The 22,469-nt window shown below is 51.3% G+C and overlaps 1 protein-coding gene across 1 annotated transcript in view; it reads left to right on the forward strand.

The window, feature by feature from the left end:
• Nucleotides 1-22,469, forward strand: part of DNHD1 (dynein heavy chain domain 1) — a 349,228-nt gene that overhangs the window by 47,440 nt on the left and 279,319 nt on the right. Inside the window, exons 4-5 of the mRNA XM_069760007.1 lie at nucleotides 11,016-11,219; nucleotides 11,784-11,894. Coding sequence (XP_069616108.1) covers nucleotides 11,016-11,219; nucleotides 11,784-11,894 — 315 coding nt within the window. The remainder of the gene's footprint in view (nucleotides 1-11,015; nucleotides 11,220-11,783; nucleotides 11,895-22,469) is intronic.

The following is a 22,469-nucleotide window of genomic DNA, read 5'->3' on the forward strand; positions in this document are numbered from 1 at the left end:
GCCATTCAAGGATTAAGAGGAGGAAAGAAGCAGTCAAGCTGCAATTAAGGCTAGGCAGCAAACACTGAGGAGGGGAAAAAAAAAAAAAAACTTCCTCAGACTACTTTTCCTCCTACTTCAGCCAAAACGATGACCAATCTTTTTGGGCCGGCTATACTGTCATGATCCCAATGGCAGGGGATCACAAAAGGACAAGCACAAAAACAAAACAAGCTCTAGGGTGATGGAACCTGAGCTGACCGCGATCCTGAACCTAAACACACAACTAGCAGTAGCCGGGGAACGTGCCTACGATGATTCCTAGACGTCTAGCACCAGCCGAAGGATTAACTTCCCCTATAAGAAGAAACACAGACCTCACTTGCCTCCAGAGAAAAACCCCACAGAAATAGCAGCCCCCCACATGTAATAACGGTGAAATGAGAGGAAAGCACATACGTAGTTATGAAAATAGAATCAGCAAAAATGAGGCCCGCTAAAGCTAGATAGCAGAGGATACAAAAGTGAACTGCGCGGTCAGCGAAAAACCCTTCAAAAAACCATCCTGAAATTACTTGAACTCATGTGCCAACTCATGGAACATGAGGAGTAATTTCAGCCCACTAGAGCAACCAGCAGCAAGGAATCACATCTCTGCAAGCTGGACTAAGACAAAAATTAAGCAAAACGTGGAACAGGAAAATCAAAACTTAGCTTGTCCTGAAGATAACAGACGCAGGGAGCAGAGGTAAAAAGACACGCTGATTACATTGATAGCCGGCGAGGAAATGACAAAAAAGCCAGGTTAAATAGGAAACTCCCATAACCTGATGGAACAGGTGGACACCAGAGACCGCAGAAAACACAAGTCACCCAGTACCATCAGTAACCACCAGAGGGAGCCCAAAAACAGAACTCACAACAGCCTCCGTCCTCAGCTCTGTGAGGGCAAGTGTGGGTAGTCGTGTCCGCTCTACACACTCAGGTGATTGGCTGCCTGTAGCGCACCTCCGTCCTCAGCTCTGTGAGGGCAAGTCTGGGTATTCGTGTCCACTCTGCACACTCAGGTGATTGGCTGCCTGTAGCACGCCTCCGTCCTCAGCTCTGTGAGGACAAGTCTGGGTAGTCGTGTCTGCTCTGCACACTCAGGTGATTGGCTGCCTGTAGCGCACCTCCGTCCTCAGCTCTGTGAGGGCAAGTCTGGGTATTCGTGTCCACTCTGCACACTCAGGTGATTGGCTGCCTGTAGCATGCCTCCGTCCTCAGCTCTGTGAGGGCAAGTCTGGGTAGTCGTGTCTGCTCTGCACACTCAGGTGATTGGCTGCCTGTAGCACGCCTCCATCCTCAGCTCTGTGAGGGCAAGTCTGGGTAGTCGTGTCCTCTCTGCACACTCAGGTGATTGGCTGCCGGTAGCGCGCCTCTGTCCTCAGCTCTGTGAGGGCAAGTCTAGGTAGTCATGTCCTCTCTGCACACTCAGGTGATTGGCTGCCTGTAGCACGCCTCCGTCCTCAGCTCTGTGAAGGCAAGTCTGGGTAGTTGTGTCCGCTCTACACACTCAGGTGATTGGCTGCCTGTAGCACGCCTCTGTCCTCAGCTCTGTGAGGGCAAGTCTGGATAGTCGTGTCCGCTCTACACACTCAGGTGATTGGCTGCCTGTAGCACGCCTCTGTCCTCAGCTCTGTGAGGGCAAGTCTGGGTAGTCGTGTCCTCTCTGCACACTCAGGTGATTGGCTGTCTGTAGCACACCCCCGTCCTCAGCTCTGTGAGGGCAAGTCTGGGTAGTCATGTCCGCTCTGCACTCTCAGGTGATTGGCTGCCTGTAGCGCGCCTCCATCCTCAGCTCTGTGAGGGCAAGTCTGGGTAGTCGTGTCCTCTCTGCACTCTCAGGTGATTGGCTGCCTGTAGTGCGCCTCCGTCCTCAGCTCTGTGAGGGCAAGTCTGGGTAGTTGTGTCCTCTTTGCACACTCAGGTGATTGGCTGTCTGTAGCACGCCTCCGTCCTCAGCTCTGTGAGGGCAAGTCTGGGTAGTCGTGTCCTCTCTGCACTCTCAGGTGATTGGCTGCCTGTAGTGCGCCTCCGTCCTCAGCTCTGTGAGGGCAAGTCTGGGTATTCGTGTCCGCTCTGCATACTCAGGTGATTGGCTGTCTGTAGCACGCCTCCGTCCTCAGCTCTGTGAGGGCAAGTCTGGGTAGTCGTGTCCGCTCTGCACACTCAGGTGATTGGCTGCCTGTAGCACACCTCCATCCTCAGCTCTGTGAAGGCAAGTCTGGGTAGTCATGTCCGCTCTGCATACTCAGGTGATTGGCTGTCTGTAGCACGCCTCCGTCCTCAGCTCTGTGAAGGCAAGCCTGGGTAGTCGTGTCCGCTCTGCACACTCAGGTGATTGGCTGCCTGTAGCACGCCTCCGTCCTCAGCTCTGTGAGGGCAAGTCTGGGTAGTTGTGTCCGCTCTGCACACTCAGGTGATTGGCTGTCTGTAGCACGCCTCCATCCTCAGCTCTGTGAGGGCAAGTCTGGGTAGTTGTGTCCGCTCTGCACACTCAGGTGATTGGCTGTCTGTAGCACGCCTCCATCCTCAGCTCTGTGAGGGCAAGTCTGGGTAGTTGTGTCCGCTCTGCACACTCAGGTGATTGGCTGTCTGTAGCACGCCTCCGTCCTCAGCTCTGTGAGGGCAAGTCTGGGTAGTTGTGTCCGCTCTGCACACTCAGGTGATTGGCTGTCTGTAGCACGCCTCCGTCCTCAGCTCTGTGACGGCAAGTCTGGGTAGTCGTGTCCGCTCTGCACACTCAGGTGATTGGCTGTCTGTAGCACGCCTCCATCCTCAGCTCTGTGAGGGCAAGTCTGGGTAGTCGTGTCCGCTCTGCACACTCAGGTGATTGGCTGTCTGTAGCACGCCTCCGTCCTCAGCTCTGTGAGGGCAAGTCTGGGTAGTCGTGTCCGCTCTGCACACTCAGGTGATTGGCTGTCTGTAGCACGCCTCTGTCCACAGCTCTGTGAGGGCAAGTCTGGGTAGTCGTGTCCGCTCTGCACACTCAGGTGATTGGCTGTCTGTAGCACGCCTCCGTCCTCAGCTCTGTGAGGGCAAGTCTGGGTAGTTGTGTCCGCTCTGCACACTCAGGTGATTGGCTGCCTGTAGCACGCCTCCGTCCTCAGCTCTGTGAGGGCAAGTCTGGGTAGTAGTGTCCGCTCTGCACACTCAGGTGATTGGCTGCCTGTAGCACGCCTCCGTCCTCAGCTCTGTGAGGGCAAGTCTGGGTAGTCGTGTCCGCTCTGCACACTCAGGTGATTGGCTGTCTGTAGCACGCCTCCGTCCTCAGCTCTGTGAGGGCAAGTCTGGGTAGTTGTGTCCGCTCTGCACACTCAGGTGATTGGCTGTCTGTAGCACGCCTCCGTCCTCAGCTCTGTGAGGGCAAGTCTGGGTAGTAGTGTCCGCTCTGCACACTCAGGTGATTGGCTGCCTGTAGCACGCCTCCGTCCACAGCTCTGTGAGGGCAAGTCTGGGTAGTTGTGTCCTCTCTGCACACTCAGGTGATTGGCTGCCTGTAGCACGCCTCCATCCTCAGCTCTGTGACGGCAAGTCTGGGTAGTCGTGTCCGCTCTGCACACTCAGGTGATTGGCTGTCTGTAGCGCGCCTCCGTCCTCAGCTCTGTGAGGGCAAGTCTGGATAGTTGTGTCCGCTCTGCACACTCAGGTGATTGGCTGTCTGTAGCACGCCTCCGTCCACAGCTCTGTGAGGGCAAGTCTGGGTAGTCGTGTCCGCTCTGCACACTCAGGTGATTGGCTGTCTGTAGCACGCCTCCGTCCACAGCTGTGAGGGCAAGTCTGGGTAGTCATGTCCGCTCTGCACACTCAGGTGATTGGCTGTCTGTAGCACGCCTCCGTCCTCAGCTCTGTGAGGGCAAGTCTGGGTAGTCATGTCCGCTCTGCACACTCAGGTGATTGGCTGCCTGTAGCACGCCTCCGTCCTCAGCTCTGTGAGGGCAAGTCTGGGTAGTCATGTCCTCTCTGCACACTCATAAGGTCTGGATAATGACGTCCTCAGTGCAGTCAGATGATATGTTTCTCACAAAGTGCCTCTGTGCACAGTTCCATGTGGGCAGGTCTAGGTAGCGGCGTCCTCAGTGCAGTCAGATGATTGGTTGCTCACAGTGCCTCCATCTTCAGCACCATTAGGGCAGGTCTTTGTAGTGAAGTCCTCCCTTCTGTCATATGATTGCAGGTATTTGTTTGTGGGTTCATACACAGGGACAATTCTTGGTTTTCTTGAGATTCTCTACCACAGGCTAGCAGTTAACACCGCTGACCCCTGCTAGTGAAATCCCGCTTGCAGAAGTTGTCGGCTTCATTCCGAGCACTTTGTGTTTTCACCCTTTGGAATTGTCCATGTGTATCTGGTGTCGGACTCCGAGGTGTAGGAGCTGGGGGTCTGACATCGGGAGGCCGTTCTGTGCTGAACCCTGAGGAACTTCCCCTACTACAAAGACTTCCTTCAGTCAGGTTCCTCACAGCGTGCCCCTGTCCTCGGCTCTATGAGGGCAGGTCTGGGTAGTGACATCCTCCTTGCAGTCAGATGATTGGTTGCTCACAGCACCTCCATCCTCCGTCTTCAGCTCCATGAGGTCAGGTCTGGGTTGTGACATCCTCCCTGCAGTCGGATGATTGGTTACTGACAGCATGCCTCCATTCTCGGCTCCATGAGGGCAGGTCTGGGTAGTGACGTCCTCCCTGCAGTCAGATGATTGGTTCCTCACAGCACGCCTCCATTCTTGGCTCCATGAGGGCAGGTCTGGGTAGTGACAACCTCCCTGCAGTCAGATGATTGGTTCCTCACAGCACGCCTCCATTCTTGGCTCCATGAGGGCAGGTCTGGGTAGTGACGTCCTCTCTGCAGTCAGATGATTGGTTCCTCACAGCTTGCCTCCATTCTCGGCTCCATGAGGGCAGGTCTGGGTAGTGACATCCTCCCTACAGTCAGATGATTGGTTCCTCACAGCACGCCTCCATTTTTGGCTCCATGAGGGCAGGTCTGGGTAGTGACGTCCTTCAGGCAGTCAGATGATTGGTTGATCACAGCTTGCCTCCATCCTCGGCTCCATGAGGGCAGGTCTGGGTAGTGATGTCCTCAGTGCAGTCAGATGATTGGTTGCACACAGCACGCCTCCATTCTCGGCTCCATGAGGGCAGGTCTGGGTAGTAACGTCCTCTCTGCAGTCAGATGATTGGTTCCTCACAGCTTGCCTCCATTCTTGGCTCCATGAGGGCAGGTCTGGGTAGTAACGTCCTCTCTGCAGTCAGATGATTGGTTCCTCACAGCACGCCTCCATTCTCGGCTCTATGAGGGCAGGTCTGGGTAGTGACGTCCTCTCTGCAGTCAGATGATTGGTTGATCACAGCTTGCCTCCATCCTCGGCTCCATGAGGGCAGGTCTGGGTAGTGATGTCCTCAGTGCAGTCAGATGATTGGTTGCACACAGCACGCCTCCGTCCTCGGTTCCATGAGGGCAGGTCTGGGTAGTGACGTCCTCCCTGCAGTCAGATGATTGGTTCCTCACAGCTTGCCTCCATTCTTGGCTCAATGAGGGCAGGTCTGGGTAGTAATGTCCTCAGTGCAGTCAGATGATTGGTTCCTCACAGCTTACCTCCATTCTCGTCTCTATGAGAGTAGGTCTGGGTAGTGATGTCCTCAGTGCAGTCAGATGATTGGTTCCTCACAGCACGCCTCCATTCTCGTCTCTATGAGGGCAGGTCTGGAGATTGACGTCCTCCTTGCAGTCAGATGATTGGTTCCTCACAGCATGCCTCCATCCTCTGCTCCATGAGGGCAGGTCTGGGTAGTGACGCTCTCTCTGCAGTCAGATGATTGGTTCCTCACAGCTTGCCTCCATTCTTGGCTCCATGAGTGCAGGTCTGGGTAGTGACGTCCTCCCTGCAGTCAGATGATTGGTTCCTCACTGCTTGCCTCCATTTTTGGCTCCATGAGGGCAGGTCTGGGTAGTGACGTCCTCCCTGCAGTCAGATGATTGGTTCCTCACAGCACGCCTCCATTCTTGGCTCCATGATGGCAGGTCTGGGTAGTGACGTCCTCCCTGCAGTCAGATGATTGGTTCCTCACAGCTTGCCTCCATTCTTGGCTCCATGAGGGCAGGTCTGGGTAGTGACGTCCTCCCTGCAGTCAGATGATTGGTTCCTCACAGCTTGCCTCCATTCTTGGCTCCATGAGGGCAGGTCTGGGTAGTGACGTCCTCCCTGCAGTCAGATGATTGGTTCCTCACAGCTTGCCTCCATTCTCGGCTCCATGAGGACAGGTCTGGAGAGTGACTTCCTCCCTGCAGTTAGATGGTTGATTCCTCACAGCTTGCCTCCATTCTTGGCTCCATGAGGGCAGGTCTGGGTACTGACGTCCTCCCTGTAGTTAGATGATTGGTTCCTCACAGCTTGCCTCCATTCTTGGCTCCATGAGGGCAGGTCTGGGTAGTGACATCCTCCCTGCAGTCAGATGATTGGTTCCTCACAGCTTGCCTCCATTCTTGGCTCCATGAGGGCAGGTCTGGGTAGTGACGTCCTCCCTGCAGTCAGATGATTGGTTCCTCACAGCTTGCCTCCATTCTCGGCTCCATGAGGGCAGGTCTGGAGAGTGACTTCCTCCCTGCAGTTAGATGATTGGTTCCTCACAGCTTGCCTCCATTCTTGGCTCCATGAGGGCAGGTCTGGGTAGTGACGTCCTCCCTGTAGTTAGATGATTGGTTCTTCACAGCTTGCCTCCATTCTTGGCTCCATGAGGGCAGGTCTGGGTAGTGACGTCCTCCCTGCAGTCAGATGATTGGTTCCTCACAGCTTGCCTCCATTCTTGGCTCCATGAGGGCAGGTCTGGGTAGTGACGTCCTCCCTGCAGTCAGATGATTGGTTCCTCACAGCATGCCTCCATTCTGGGCTCCATGAGGGCAGGTCTGGGTAGTGATGTCCTCAGTGCAGTCAGATGATTGGTTCCTCACAGCTTGCCTCCATTCTTGGCTCCATGAGGGCAGGTCTGGGTAGTGACGTCCTCCCTGCAGTCAGATGATTGGTTCCTCACAGCTTGCCTCCATTCTTGGCTCCATGAGGGCAGGTCTGGGTAGTGACGTCCTCTGTTATGAATAGGTAATTCAGAACCACAATGGACCTTGAAGTTCAGAGCACACAAAGTGACCTGACAATAACCAAAAAACATAGGACGAGCTCTGAGACGTGGAAACTCTGCTGACCGCAATCCCTAAACCTATCAAACCACACTAGAGGTAGCCGTGGATTGCGCCTAACGCTCCCTATGCAACTCGGCACAGCCTGAGAAACTAGCTAACCCTGAAGATAGAAAAATAAGCCTACCTTGCCTCAGAGAAATTCCCCAAAGGAAAAGCCAGCCCCCCACATATAATGACTGTGAGTTAAGATGAAAATACAAACACAGAGATGAAATAGATTTAGCAAAGTGAGGCCCGACTTACTGAATAGACCGAGGATAGGAAAGATAGCTTTGCGGTCAACACAAAAACCTACAACAACCACGCAGAGGGGCAAAAAGACCCTCCGCACCGACTAACGGTACGGAGGTGCTCCCTCTGCGTCTCAGAGCTTCCAGCAATCAAGAAAAACCAATAAAGCAAGCTGGACAGAAAATATAGCAACAAAAGTAACACAAGCAGAACTTAGCTTATGCTGAGCAGACAGGCCACAGGAACGATCCAGGAGGAAGCAAGACCAATACTAGAACATTGACTGGAGGCCAGGATCAAAGCACTAGGTGGAGTTAAATAGAGCAGCACCTAACGACTTAACCTCATCACCTGAGGAAGGAAACTCAGAAGCCGCAGTACCACTCACATCCACCAACGAAAGCCCATAGACAGAATCAGCCGAAGTACCACTTGTGACCACAGGAGGGAGCTCGACCACAGAATTCACAACAGTCCTCTCTGCAGTCAGATGATTGGTTCCTCACAGCATGCCTCCATTCTTGGCTCCATGAGGGCAGGTCTGGGTAGTGACGTCCTCCCTGCAGTCAGATGATTGGTTCCTCACAGCTTGCCTCCATGAGGGCAGGTCTGGGTAGTGACATCCTCCCTGCAGTCAGATGATTGGTTCCTCACAGCTTGCCTCCATTCTCGGCTCCATGAGGGCAGGTCTGGAGAGTGACTTCCTCCCTGCAGTTAGATGATTGGTTCCTCACAGCTTGCCTCCATTCTTGGCTCCATGAGGGCAGGTCTGGGTAGTGACGTCCTCCCTGTAGTTAGATGATTGGTTCCTCACAGCTTGCCTCCATTCTTGGCTCCATGAGGGCAGGTCTGGGTAGTGACGTCCTCCCTGCAGTTAGATGATTGGTTCCTCACAGCTTGCCTCCATTCTTGGCTCCATGAGGTCAGGTCTGGGTAGTGACGTCCTCCCTGCAGTCAGATGATTGGTTCCTCACAGCTTGCCTCCATTCTTGGCTCCATGAGGGCAGGTCTGGGTAGTGACGTCCTCCCTGCAGTCAGATGATTGGTTCCTCACAGCATGCCTCCATTCTTGGCTCCATGAGGGCAGGTCTGGGTAGTGATGTCCTCAGTGCAGTCAGATGATTGGTTCCTCACAGCTTGCCTCCATTCTTGGCTCCATGAGGGCAGGTCTGGGTAGTGAGGTCCTCCCTGCAGTCAGATGATTGGTTCCTGACAGCTTGCCTCCATTCTTGGCTCCATGAGGGCAGGTCTGGGTAGTGACGTCCTCTCTGCAGTCAGATGATTGGTTCCTCACAGCATGCCTCCATTCTTGGCTCCATAAGGGCAGGTCTGGGTAGTGACGTCCTCCCTGCAGTCAGATGATTGGTTCCTCACAGCTTGCCTCCATTCTTGGCTCCATGAGGGCAGGTCTGGGTAGTGACGTCCTCCCTGTAGTTAGATGATTGGTTCCTCACAGCTTGCATCCATTCTTGGCTCCATGAGGGCAGGTCTGGGTAGTGATGTCCTCCCTGCAGTCAGATGATTGGTTCCTCACAGCTTGCCTCCATTCTTGGCTCCATGAGGGCAGGTCTGGGTAGTGACGTCCTCCCTGCAGTTAGATGATTGGTTGCACACAGCGCCTCCATCCTCGGCTCCATGAGGGCAGGTCTGGGTAGTGACGTCCTCCCTGCAGTCAGATGATTGGTTCCTCACAGCTTGCCTCCATTCTTGGCTCCATGAGGGCAGGTCTGGGTAGTGATGTCCTCCCTCCAGTCAGATGATTGGTTCCTCACAGCTTGCCTCCATTCTTGGCTCCATGAGGGCAGGTCTGGGTAGTGACGTCCTCCCTGCAGTTAGATGATTGGTTGCACACAGAATGCCTCCATTCTTGGCTCCATGAGGGCAGGTCTGGGTAGTGACGTCCTCCCTGTAGTTAGATGATTGGTTCCTCACAGCTTGCCTCCATTCTCGGCTCCATGAGGGCAGGTCCGGGTAGTGACGTCCTCCCTGCAGTCAGATGATTGGTTCCTCACAGCTTGCCTCCATTCTCGGCTCCATGAGGGCAGGTCTGGGTAGTGACGTCCTCCCTGCAGTCAGATGATTGGTTCCTCACAGCTTGCCTCCATTCTTGGCTCCATGAGGGCAGGTCTGGGTAGTGACGTCCTCTCTGCAGTCAGATGATTGGTTCCTCACAGCTTGCCTCCATCCTCGGCTCCATGAGGGCAGGTCTGGGTAGGGACGTCCTCCCTGCAGTTAGATGATTGGTTGCACACAGCGCCTCCATCCTCGGCTCCATGAGGGCAGGTCTGGGTAGTGACGTCCTCCCTGCAGTCAGATGATTGGTTCCTCACAGCTTGCCTCCATTCTCGGCTCCATGAGGGCAGGTCCGGGTAGTGACGTCCTCCCTGCAGTCAGATGATTGGTTCCTCACAGCTTGCCTCCATTCTCGGCTCCATGAGGGCAGGTCTGGGTAGTGACGTCCTCCCTGCAGTCAGATGATTGGTTCCTCACAGCTTGCCTCCATTCTTGGCTCCATGAGGGCAGGTCTGGGTAGTGACGTCCTCCCTGCAGTCAGATGATTGGTTCCTCACAGCTTGCCTCCATTCTCGGCTCCATGAGGGCAGGTCTGGGTAGTGACGTCCTCCCTCCAGTCAAATGATTGGTTCCTCACAGCTTGCCTCCATTCTCGGCTCCATGAGGGCAGGTCTGGGTAGTGACGTCCTCCCTGTAGTTAGATGATTGGTTCCTCACAGCTTGCCTCCATTCTTGGCTCCATGAGGGCAGGTCTGGGTAGTGATGTCCTCCCTGCAGTCAGATGATTGGTTCCTCACAGCTTGCCTCCATTCTCGGCTCCATGAGGGCAGGTCTGGGTAGTGACGTCCTCCCTGCAGTCAAATGATTGGTTCCTCACAGCTTGCCTCCATTCTCGGCTCCATGAGGGCAGGTCTGGGTAGTGACGTCCTCCCTCCAGTCAGATGATTGGTTCCTCACAGCTTGCCTCCATTCTGGGCTCCATGAGGGCAGGTCTGGGTAGTGATGTCCTCCCTCCAGTCAGATGATTGGTTCCTCACAGCTTGCCTCCATTCTCGGCTCCATGAGGGCAGGTCTGGGTAGTGATGTCCTCCCTGTAGTTAGATGATTGGTTCCTCACAGCTTGCCTCCATTCTCGGCTCCATGAGGGCAGGTCTGGGTAGTGATGTCCTCCCTCCAGTCAGATGATTGGTTCCTCACAGCTTGCCTCCATTCTCGGCTCCATGAGGGCAGGTCTGGGTAGTGATGTCCTCCCTCCAGTCAGATGATTGGTTCCTCACAGCTTGCCTCCATTCTCGGCTCCATGAGGGCAGGTCTGGGTAGTGATGTCCTCCCTGCAGTCAGATGATTGGTTTGGTTTCTTACAGCAGTGAATCTTATTAAAAGTTATATTTTATAAGGGTATTGTTTCCTTAGTTAGCCTGTTAGTGTTATCCTCTGTGTATATTTTCATGTAAGATTCTTCCCTGGAGATCCCTTTTACCGGGCTGGCGGGTGGTGTAAGATGCGGACCCCTGGTAGTGAAGTCCCCCATCATGGACATCTCTTGTCTCTGCAGCATCTATGACCTCAGAGTCGCCCCGAACTCCCGGCTTCACCCCGAGCACTTTGTGTTTTCACCCTTTGGAATTCTCCATGTGGATCCGGTATCGGGCTCCGAGGTGCAGGAGCTGGGGGTCTGGCATCGGGAGGCCGTCCTGTGCCGAACCCTCAGGAAGATCCCCTACTACAGAGACTTCCTGAAGAGGAGAACCTTCACACGGTAACAAAGCTCAAGGGGCCCGCAGCAGCACAGAGGATTTCAGGGAGGGATTATGGTGTATAGCGGGAGCATGGCTGGATTATGTACATGTGTAATAGCAGCACAGAGGATTTCAGGGAGGGATTATGGTATATAGCGGGAGCATGGCTGGATTATGTACATGTGTAATAGCAGCACAGAGGATTTCAGGGAGGGATTATGGTATATAGCGGGAGCATGGCTGGATTATGTACATGTGTAATAGCAGCACAGAGGATTTCAGGGAGGGATTATGGTGTATAGCGGGAGCATGGCTGGATTATGTACATGTGTAATAGCAGCACAGAGGATTTCAGGGAGGGATTATGGTGTATAGCGGGAGCATGGCTGGATTCTGTACATGTGTAATAGCAGCACAGAGGATTTCAGGGAGGGATTATGGTGTATAGCGGGAGCATGGCTGGATTATGTACATGTGTAATAGCAGCACAGAGGATTTCAGCGTCCTCCTTGTTTAGAATCCGGGGTCCTCATCTCCAGCCCCCGATATAGGGGTCACTGACATTCTCCCTTCTCTGTGTGCAGATGGCAGCGCAGTGTGAGAAGGATTTGTTTTCTCAGGAGGACAGATCTGCTGAGCCGGAGGCTCCTGATGAACGTCCCCCACTACATGGCCGCCCTGCATCATATCAACAGGTAAGTGCCACATAAGACTGCAGCCCCCATCACATGGAGACCCTCCTCTGAGAATCACATCCTGTGCTCCAATCACAACCACAGCTGCAATTCCCCAGTGATTTGCACACACAAACCACCTTAACCCTAGAGCTGCATATTAATGTGAGCAGCCACCACTATATGGATGTATACGGCCACCACTTGGGGGAGCACCCTGTATATGGATGTATACGGCCACCACTAGGGGGAGCGCCCTGTATATGGATGTATACGGCCACCACTAGGGGGAGCTCCCTGTATATGGATGTATACGGCCACCACTAGGGGGAGCGCCCTGTATATGGATGTATACGGCCACCACTAGGGGGAGCTCCCTGTATATGGATGTATACGGCCACCACTAGGGAGAGCTCCCTGTATATGGATGTATACGGCCACCACTAGGGGGAGCACCCTGTATATGGATGTATACGGCCACCACTAGGGGGAGCTCCCTGTATATAGATGTATACAGCCACCACTAGGGAGAGCTCCCTGTATATGGATGTATACGGCCACCACTAGGGGGAGCTCCCTGTATATGGATGTATACGGCCACCACTAGGGGGAGCTCCCTGTATATGGATGTATACGGCCACCACTAGGGGGAGCGCCCTGTATATGGATGTATACGGCCACCACTAGGGGGAGCTCCCTGTATATGGATGTATACGGCCACCACTAGGGGGAGCTCCCTGTATATGGATGTATACGGCCACCACTAGGGGGAGCGCCCTGTATATGGATGTATACGGCCACCACTAGGGGGAGCTCCCTGTATATGGATGTATACGGCCACCACTAGGGGGAGCTCCCTGTATATGGATGTATACGGCCACCACTAGGGGGAGCTCCCTGTATATGGATGTATACGGCCACCACTAGGGGGAGCTCCCTGTATATGGATGTATACGGCCACCACTAGGGGGAGCACCCTGTATATGGATGTATACGGCCACCACTAGGGGGAGCGCCCTGTATATGGATGTATACGGCCACCACTAGGGGGAGCTCCCTGTATATGGATGTATACGGCCACCACTAGGGGGAGCTCCCTGTATATGGATGTATACGGCCACCACTAGGGGGAGCTCCCTGTATATGGATGTATACGGCCACCACTAGGGGGAGCTCCCTGTATATGGATGTATACGGCCACCACTAGGGGGAGCTCCCTGTATATGGATGTATACGGCCACCACTAGGGGGAGCTCCCTGTATATGGATGTATACGGCCACCACTAGGGGGAGCACCCTGTATATGGATGTATACGGCCACCACTAGGGGGAGCGCCCTGTATATGGATGTATACGGCCACCACTAGGGGGAGCTCCCTGTATATGGATGTATACGGCCACCACTAGGGGGAGCTCCCTGTATATGGATGTATACGGCCACCACTAGGGGGAGCTCCCTGTATATGGATGTATACGGCCACCACTAGGGGGAGCTCCCTGTATATGGATGTATATGGCCACCACTAGGGGGAGCAGCCTGTATATAGATGTATACAGCCGCCACTAGGGAGAGCACCCTGTATATTGAAGTATACAGCCACCACTAGGGGGAGCTCCCTGTATATGGATGTAAACGGCCACCACTAGGGGGAGCTCTCTGTATATAGATGTATACGGCCACCACTAGGAGGAGCTCCCTGTATATGGATGTATACGGCCACCACTAGGGGGAGCACCCTGTATATGGATGTATACGGCCACCACTAGGGGTAGCTCCCTGTATATGGATGTATATGGCCACCACTAGGGGTAGCTCCCTGTATATGGATGTATACTGCCACCACTAGGGGGAGCTCCCTGTATATGGATGTATATGACCACCACTAGGGAGAGCTCCCTGTACATGGATGTATACGGCCGCCACTAGGGGGAGCACCCTGTATATGGATGTATACAGCCACCACTAGGGAGAGCTCCCTGTATATGAATGTATACGGCCACCACTAGGGGGAGCTCCCTGTGTATGGATGTATACGGCCACCACTAGGGGGAGCTCCCTGTATATGGATGTATACGGCCACCACTAGGGGGAGCACCCTGTATATGGATGTATACGGCCACCACTAGGGGTAGCTCCCTGTATATGGATGTATATGGCCACCACTAGGGGTAGCTCCCTGCATATGGATGTATACGGCCACCACTAGGGAGAGCTCCCTGTATATGGATGTATATGACCACCACTAGGGAGAGCTCCCTGTACATGGATGTATACGGCCGCCACTAGTGGGAGCTCCCTGTATATGGATGTATATAGCCACCACTAGGGGGAGCTCCCTGTATATGGATGTATATGGCCACCACTAGGGGGAGCACCCTGTGTATGGATGTATACGGCCACCACTAGGGTGTCAGGAATCCCTGACCACTGCCAACAATTTGTCACGATTCACACCGTGACCGTCACCCCTACGTCACAGATCGGGGTGAATTTAGGCCAACAGATGGCTATCACATGTGCAGGGGGGCTTATCTTAGTTATCCCTCCACTCCACAATGTGATGAAACAACACCCACAAGGCTATTGACCTCTTAGTTTACAGCAGGGGCTTATTCTAGGTATCCCACTGCTCTGCAATATACCACGAACTGCAGGGATTTATGTATATCCCGCTTACAGTTCCATTTAAAACTTGCAGCTCTCTGGCGCTCCCCTTACTCTCAGGTCAGATGAGGTACTGCACCTGGGGTAATTAGTCGCCAGAAAGGCTGCCTGCTATGTACTGGCTATTGGGCACGCTGCAGCAACACGATAAACTACTCCCACTCAGGCAGGAACCATAATTATCAACGCCGCAGTCGCTACAACATCACCCCAAAAGCCTGCACACAGTATCGCTGCCACCAGCTTCGATTAAACGGGTCTGAAGCTAACCCAACACAACAGTAGCGTAATTCCCTTCAGAAGACTTAGGGTACATCTTTAGAGCATTGAGAAAGAACTGGCATGAAATAATATACCCCACAAAATTTAGGCAGTGCTTTATCAAAATATTTTACAAAGATGTTACAAATGAGACAATTGCAAATATGTACAAGGTAATTTAAAAAAAAACAAGGATTACATGAGAATAAAACTTACATGTGTTCAAAGCATTGCAGGCAACCAGGCTAGTGGAGTTTCCATCTGTCCCAATGCATGAGATACAGCTCTTCAGATCAGACTCACATGTCCTTCCAGCAGCAGACTGACTGCTGGGATATGGGCAGACAGTTATAGCTCAGCTTGGTGACATCACCAACAGGGCTGGCTATCCCAGACCCTCCTACCTTTTCAGTCTAACTAAACTTTAAACTATTTTCTCTAATTTCTATAACTTCGCTACAAAACATGTCATAGTCATAACAAACCCAGCATTCATCTCGGATTAACGTGGGCATTCTAATGAGATCAAATATGTCCTATCTGGGATACATATTTACAGAGAAATACCTACTTCTTTACCAGATGGAGTTAGAAGCCCGTGTTTAGAGGGATGGGCAGATCCACCGAGGGAGAGTATGAATATATATTTTCGTGTTCTTAACGTAAACGGTTTGCATAATATCTTACAAAAACAGAACAAAGAACTTCCATGGATTTCTGGAAACTTCTAGACACTTCTAAACAGTTCTCTGCTAGAGAAAGATTTGAGCCTAGTCGTAAATACCTTTCGGCCATAAAACTCCCCCCAGTACATTGGCAAGGCAGCTTTTGGCTGAGTGAAAGGGAAGGGGGGGCTTTTTAGCCCACAGCCTGCTAGCAAGAGAAACTACTTATATGATATTTCATACCATATCGTGACATAGGGGGAGCTCCCTGTATATGAATGTATATGGCCACCACTAGGGGGAGCTCCCTGAATATGGATGTATACAGCCACCACTAGAGGGAGCTCCCTGTATATGGATGTATACTGCCACCACTAGGGGAGCTCCCTGTGTATGGATGTATACGGCCACCACTAGGGGGAGCTCCCTGTGTATGAATGTATACTGCCACCACTAGGGGGAGCTCCCTGTATATGGATGTATACAGCCACCACTAGGGGGACCTCCCTGTGTATGGATGTATACTGCCACCACTAGGGAGAGCTCCCTGTACATGGATGTATATGGCCGCCACTAGGGGGAGCTCCCTGTGTATGGATGTATACAGCCGCCACTAGGGGGAGCTCCCTGTATATGGATGTATATGGCTGCCACTAGGGGGAGCTCCCTGTACATGGATGTATACGGCCGCCACTAGGGGGAGCTCCCTGTATATGGATGTATACAGCACCACTAGGGGGAGCTCCCTGTATATGGATGTATACGGCCGCCACTAGGGGGAGCTCCCTGTATATGGATGTATATGGCCACCACTAGGGAGTGCTCCCTGTATATCAATGTATACGGCCACCACTAGGGGGAGCTCCCTGTATATGAATGTATACGGCCACCACTAGGGAGAGCTCCCTGTATATGGATGTATACTGCCACCACTAGGGGGAGCTCCCTGTATATGGATGTATATAGCCACCACTAGGGGGAGCTCCCTGTATATGGATGTATACTGCCACCACTAGGGAGAGCTCCCTGTACATGGATGTATATGGCTGCCACTAGGGGGAGCTCCCTGTATATGGATGTATACAGCCACCACTAGGGGGAGCTCTGTTATGGACCTGGTGGTTAGGAGCACCCGGCACGACCTGATAGTTAAACTGACACAGGACAAGCTCTGGAATGTGGGAGCTCTGCTGACCGCAACCCCTAATCCTATCACAACAACTAGAAATAGCCGTGGATCGTTCCTGACTCTCCCTAGACACCTCTTCACAGCCTAAGAGCTAGCTAGCCCTAGAGATAGAAAATAAAGCCTACCTTGCCTCAGAGAAATTCCCCAAAGGAAAAGGCAGCCCCCCACATATATTGACTGTGAGTAAAGATGAAAGTCACAAACGCAGAAATGAAACAGGGTTCAGCAAAGGGAGGCCAGACTTACTAAACAGACAGAGGATAGGAAAGGTATCTTTGCGGTCAGCACAAAAAACTACAAAAGACCACGCAGAGTGTGCAAAAAGACCTCCGCACCGACTAACGGTGCGGAGATGCCACTCTGCATCCCAGAGCTTCCAGCTAGCAAGACAAAATCATGATAACCAGCTGGACAAGGAAACAATGAACAAATAATAACTATCAGGAACTTAGCTTCTGCTGGAGAAGACAGGTCACCAGAAAGATCCAAGAGCGAACTGAGCCAATGCAGGAACATTGACAGCTGGCATGGAGTAACGATCTGAGTGGAGTCAAATAGAGCAGCCAACCAAAGGATAAACCACGTCACCTGTGTAAGGAACCTCAGAAGCAGCAGCTTCACTCACAGCCACCAGAGGGAGTCTGTTGTGAATTCTGTTGTCAAGCTCCCTCCTGTGGTCATGAATGGTACTACGACATGGTTCTGTCCATGGGCTTCCTCTGGTGGTTGTGAGTGGGGCTGCGGCTTCTGAGTTTCCTTCCACAGGTGACGAGGTTAATTCGTTAGCTGGCTGCTCTATTTAACTCCACTTAGATCATTGCTCCATGCCACCTGTCAATGTTCCAGTATTGGTCTAGTTCGCTCCTGGATCGTTCTTGTGACCTGTCTTCCCAGCAGAAGCTAAGTTCCTGCTTGTTTTCCTTTGTTTGCTATTTTTCTGTCCAGCTTGCTATTTTGATTTTTGTCTTGCTTGCTGGAAGCTCTGGGACGCAGAGGGAGCGCCTCCGCACCGTGAGTCGGTGCGGAGGGTCTTTTTGCGCCCTCTGCGTGGTCTTTTGTAGTTTTTGTGCTGACCGCAAAGTTACCTTTCCTATCCTCTGACTGTTCAGTAAGTCGGGCCTCACTTTGCTAAATCTATTTCATCTCTGTGTTTGTAATTTTCATCTTTACTCACAGTCATTATATGTGGGGGGCTGCCTTTTCCTTTGGGGACTTTCTCTGAGGCAAGGTAGGCTTTATTTTTCTATCTCTAGGGCTAGCTAGTTTCTTAGGCTGTGTCGAGTTGCATAGGGAGCGTTAGGAGCAATCCACGGCTATTTCTAGTGTGTGTGATAGGATTAGGGATTGCGGTCAGCAGAGTTCCCACGTCTCAGAGCTTGTTCTGTATTATTTGAAACTATCAGGTCATTCCGTGTGCTCTTAACCACCAGGTCATAACAGAGCTCCCTGTATATGAATGTATACGGCCACCACTAGGGGGAGCTCTCTATATATGGATGTATACGGCCACCACTAGGGGGAGCTCCCTGTGTATGGATGTACACGGCCACAAGTAGAGGGAGCTCCCTGTATATAGATGTATACGGCCACCACTAGGGGGAGGTCCCTGTGTATGGATGTATACTGCCACCACTAGGGAGAGCTCCCTGTATATGGATGTATACAGCCACCACTAGGGGGAGCTCCCTGTATATGGTTGCATACAGCCACCACTAGGGGGAGCTCCCAGTATATGGATGTATACAGCCACCACTAGGGGGAGCTCCCTGTATATGGATGTATATGGCCACAACTAAGGGAGCTCCCTGTATATGGATGTATATGGCCACCACTAGGGAGAGCTCCCTGTACATGGATGTATACGGCCGCCACTAGGGGGAGCTCCCTGTATATGGATGTATATGGCCACCACTAGGGGGAGCTCCCTGTATATGGATGTATACAGCCACCACTAGAGGGAGCACCTTGTGTATGGATGTATACGGCCACCACTAGGGGGAGCTCCCTGTATATGAATATATTTACGGCCGCCACTAGGGGGAGCTCCCTGTGTATGGATGTATACGGCCACCACTAGGGAGAGCTCCCTGTATATGAATGTATACGGCCACCACTAGGGGGAGCTCCCTGTATATGAATGTATACGGCCACCACTAGGGAGAGCTCCCTGTATATGGATGTAGTAGATGGTGGCCCGATTCTAACGCATCGGGTATTCTAGAACATATATGTATGTATATAGGAGAAATTTAGGAGCAATCAGGTATAAAATTAGAAAGAATTTTATAATTCACAAAAAAACAATTCCCCTTGAGAAAGTGGGTCTAGTTACCCACGAAACGCGCGTCGGGGACTGCTGGGGTTTCCACACCCGGTTTAGGACTCCTTTATCCCTGCCCTTGGTAAGCACCATGTGTTCCCTGCTGTTTAAATGATGTTTACACGATTGAATGTGCATTTTTTTTGGAAGTGCATTTGGACAGCAAGGTAGATTGCTGTTAAGGGAGAGAAAAAAAAAAAAAAAAATCTTTAAATCTTCAGCAGAGCGAGTGTGAGCGAGCTGAGTGTGGCCTGAGTGTAAGTGTGGACGGCGGTAAGTGTGACTTATGATTCAGTGACTTTGGATTCAGGGAGTTTCCAGGGGAGGAATTACTGAATTGCTGTCTGTTTCCTATTAATACTTTGTATTTAATTTTTATTTTTTTTATTGAACTTTTCTGTCTGGTGCAATCCCCATTAGGAAATGTGCTCCACGATTGTTAATGCCTCCAGTGCACATCTTGCCACATGTATGCAATCCTTGATCAGCCGATCGAGGGTGCACACTGCTGTGCGAGATGTGAGCACGTTGTGCATTTGGAAACCCAGATACTGATCTAAATGTGCAGCTGGCAACGCTGAGATCCATAGACAATATGGAGAGGAGTCTTCTGCTCACGGAGCAGACGCTCAATGGGACAGATGAGGGGGGGGATGGTGGGATGGAGCTGCAGGACGATGAAGCAGCAAGCTGGGTGACAGTTAGGAAGCGGGGTAGAGGGAAGAGTGCCAGGGAGGCTAGTCCTGATCTGTTGGCAGATGAGGGGGGTGCCAGTACAGGGGTAGCACTGCTGCAGCCAGTCATGTCCTCTGAAAGCCGGGGGAGTGACTGCTCCAGTAAGGAGGGAAATAGGAGAGCAGGGCAGACAGGTGCTGGTAGTGGGGGGCTCCATTATTAGGGGAACAGATAGGGCAATCTGTCACAAAGACAGGGATCGTCGAACAGTGTGCTGCCTACCTGGCGCTCGAGTCCGACACATCGCTGATCGGGTGGACAGATTACTGGGAGGGGCTGGTGAGGACCCAGCGGTCATGGTGCACATTGGCACAAATGACAAAGTTACAGGTAGGTGGAAGGTCCTTAAAGATGATTTCAGGGAATTAGGCTGCAAGCTGAAAGCAAGGACCTCCAACGTGGTATTTTCCGAAATACTGCCTGTACCACGTGCCACGCCAGAGAGGCAACGGGAGATTAGGGAGGTTAATAAGTGGCTCAAGAATTGGTGTAGGAAGGAGGGGTTTGGGTTCCTGCAGAACTGGGCCGACTTCTCAGCGGGCTACAGGCTGTACGCTAGGGACGGGCTGCACCTCAATGGGGAGGGTGCAGCTGTGCTGGGGGAGATAATGGCTAGAAGGTTGGAGGAGTGTTTAAACTAGGAATTGGGGGGGAGGGTATTCATTTTATAGGAGGGGAAGATAGTGCAGACAGAGACCTGGGCACAAATAAGGAAGTTGGGGGTGGCGGTGGCATGGGGGGTGGGGTCAGAACAGTTAATAATTTAAGAAATAGAAGTACAGAGAGGAACATCAAGTGCATGTATACTAATGCCAGAAGCCTCGCCAACAAAATGGATGAATTAGAATTAATGTTGTTGGAGCATAATTATGACATGGTGGGGATATCTGAAACGTGGCTGGATGAGAGCCATGACTGGGCTGTTAACTTGCAGGGCTATAGCCTGTTCAGAAATGACCGTACAGATAAGCGAGGGGGAGGGGTGTGTCTATATGTAAAATCGTCCTTAAAACCCATCCTGCGTGATAATATAGGTGAATTTAATGAAAATGTAGAATCCCTGTGGGTGGAGATAAGGGGAGGGGGAAAAAATAATAAATTACTGATAGGGGTTTGTTATAAATCTCCAAAAATAATGGAAGCAATGGAGAATATCCTCGTAAAGCAAATAGATGAAGCTGCGACTCAAGGAGAAGTCATTATTATGGGGGACTTCAACTACCCTGAAATAGATTGGGGAACGGAAACCTGCAGTTCCAGCAAAGGTAATCGGTTTTTGACAACTATGAGAGACAATTACCTTTCACAACTGGTTCAGGACCCAACAAGAAGGGGGGCACTGCTAGACCTAATATTAACCAACAGGCCAGACCGCATAGCAAATATAAGGGTTGGGGGGGTCACTTGGGAAATAGCGATCACAAAATAATAAGTTTTCATGTATCCTTTAATAAGATGTGTAGTAGAGGGGTTACAAGGACACTAAACTTCAGGAGGGCAAATTTCCAACGGATGAGAGAGGATCTTGGTGCAATTAACTGGGACGATATCCTGAGACACAAAAATACACGAAGAAAATGGGAGACATTTATTAACATCCTGGATAGGACCTGTGCACAGTATATACCGTATGGGAATAAACATACTAGAAATAGGAGGAAACCAATATGGCTAAATAGAGCTGTAAGGGGCGCAATAAGGGACAGAAAGAAAGAATATAGAGAATTAAAGGAAGTAGGTAACATAACATAGTAACATAGTTAGTAAGGCCGAAAAAAGACATTTGTCCATCCAGTTCAGCCTATATTCCATCATAATAAATCCCCAGATCTACGTCCTTCTACAGAACCTAATAATTGTAGTGATGAGGCATTAAATAAATACAGAAAATTAAATAAATTCTGTAAAAAGCAAATCAAGGCAGCAAAGATTGAGACAGAGAGACTCATTGCCAGAGAGAGTAAAAATAATCCTAAAATATTCTTTAACTACATAAATAGTAAGAAACTAAAAAATGATAGTGTTGGCCCCCTTAAAAATAGTCTGGATGAGATGGTGGATGAGGATGAGGAAAAAGCCAATATGCTAAATGACTTTTTTTCATCAGTATTTACACAAGAAAATCCCATGGCAGACAAAATGTCTAGTGATAAAAATTCCCAATTAAATGTCACCTGCTTAACCCAGCAGGAAGTGCGGCGGCGTCTAAAAATCACTAAAATTGACAAATCTCCGGGCCCGGATGGGATCCACCCCCGAGTACTGCAGGAATTAAGTACAGTCATTGATAGACCATTATTATTAATCTTTAAAGACTCCATAATAACAGGGTCTGTACCACAGGACTGGCGTATAGCAAATGTGGTGCCAATATTCAAAAAGGGAACAAAAACTGAACTCGGAAATTATAGGCCAGTAATCTTCACCTCTACTGTGGGTAAAATCCTGGAGGGCATTCTAAGGGACGCTATACTGGAGTATCTGAAGAGGAAGAACCTCATGACCCAGTATCAGCACGGGTTTACTAGGGACCGTTCATGTCAGACTAATCTGATCAGTTTCTATGAAGAGGTAAGTTCTGGACTGGACCAAGGGAACCCAGTGGATGTAGTGTATATGGACTTTTCAAAAGCTTTTGATACGGTGCCACACAAAAGGTTGATACATAAAATGAGAATAATGGGGATCGGGGAAAATATGTGCAAGTGGGTTGAGAGCTGGCTCAGGGATAGGAAACAAAGGGTGGTTATTAATGGAGCAC

This window comes from Ranitomeya imitator, chromosome 3 (genome assembly GCF_032444005.1).
Source record: "Ranitomeya imitator isolate aRanImi1 chromosome 3, aRanImi1.pri, whole genome shotgun sequence".
Taxonomy (NCBI): Eukaryota; Metazoa; Chordata; class Amphibia; order Anura; family Dendrobatidae; genus Ranitomeya; species Ranitomeya imitator.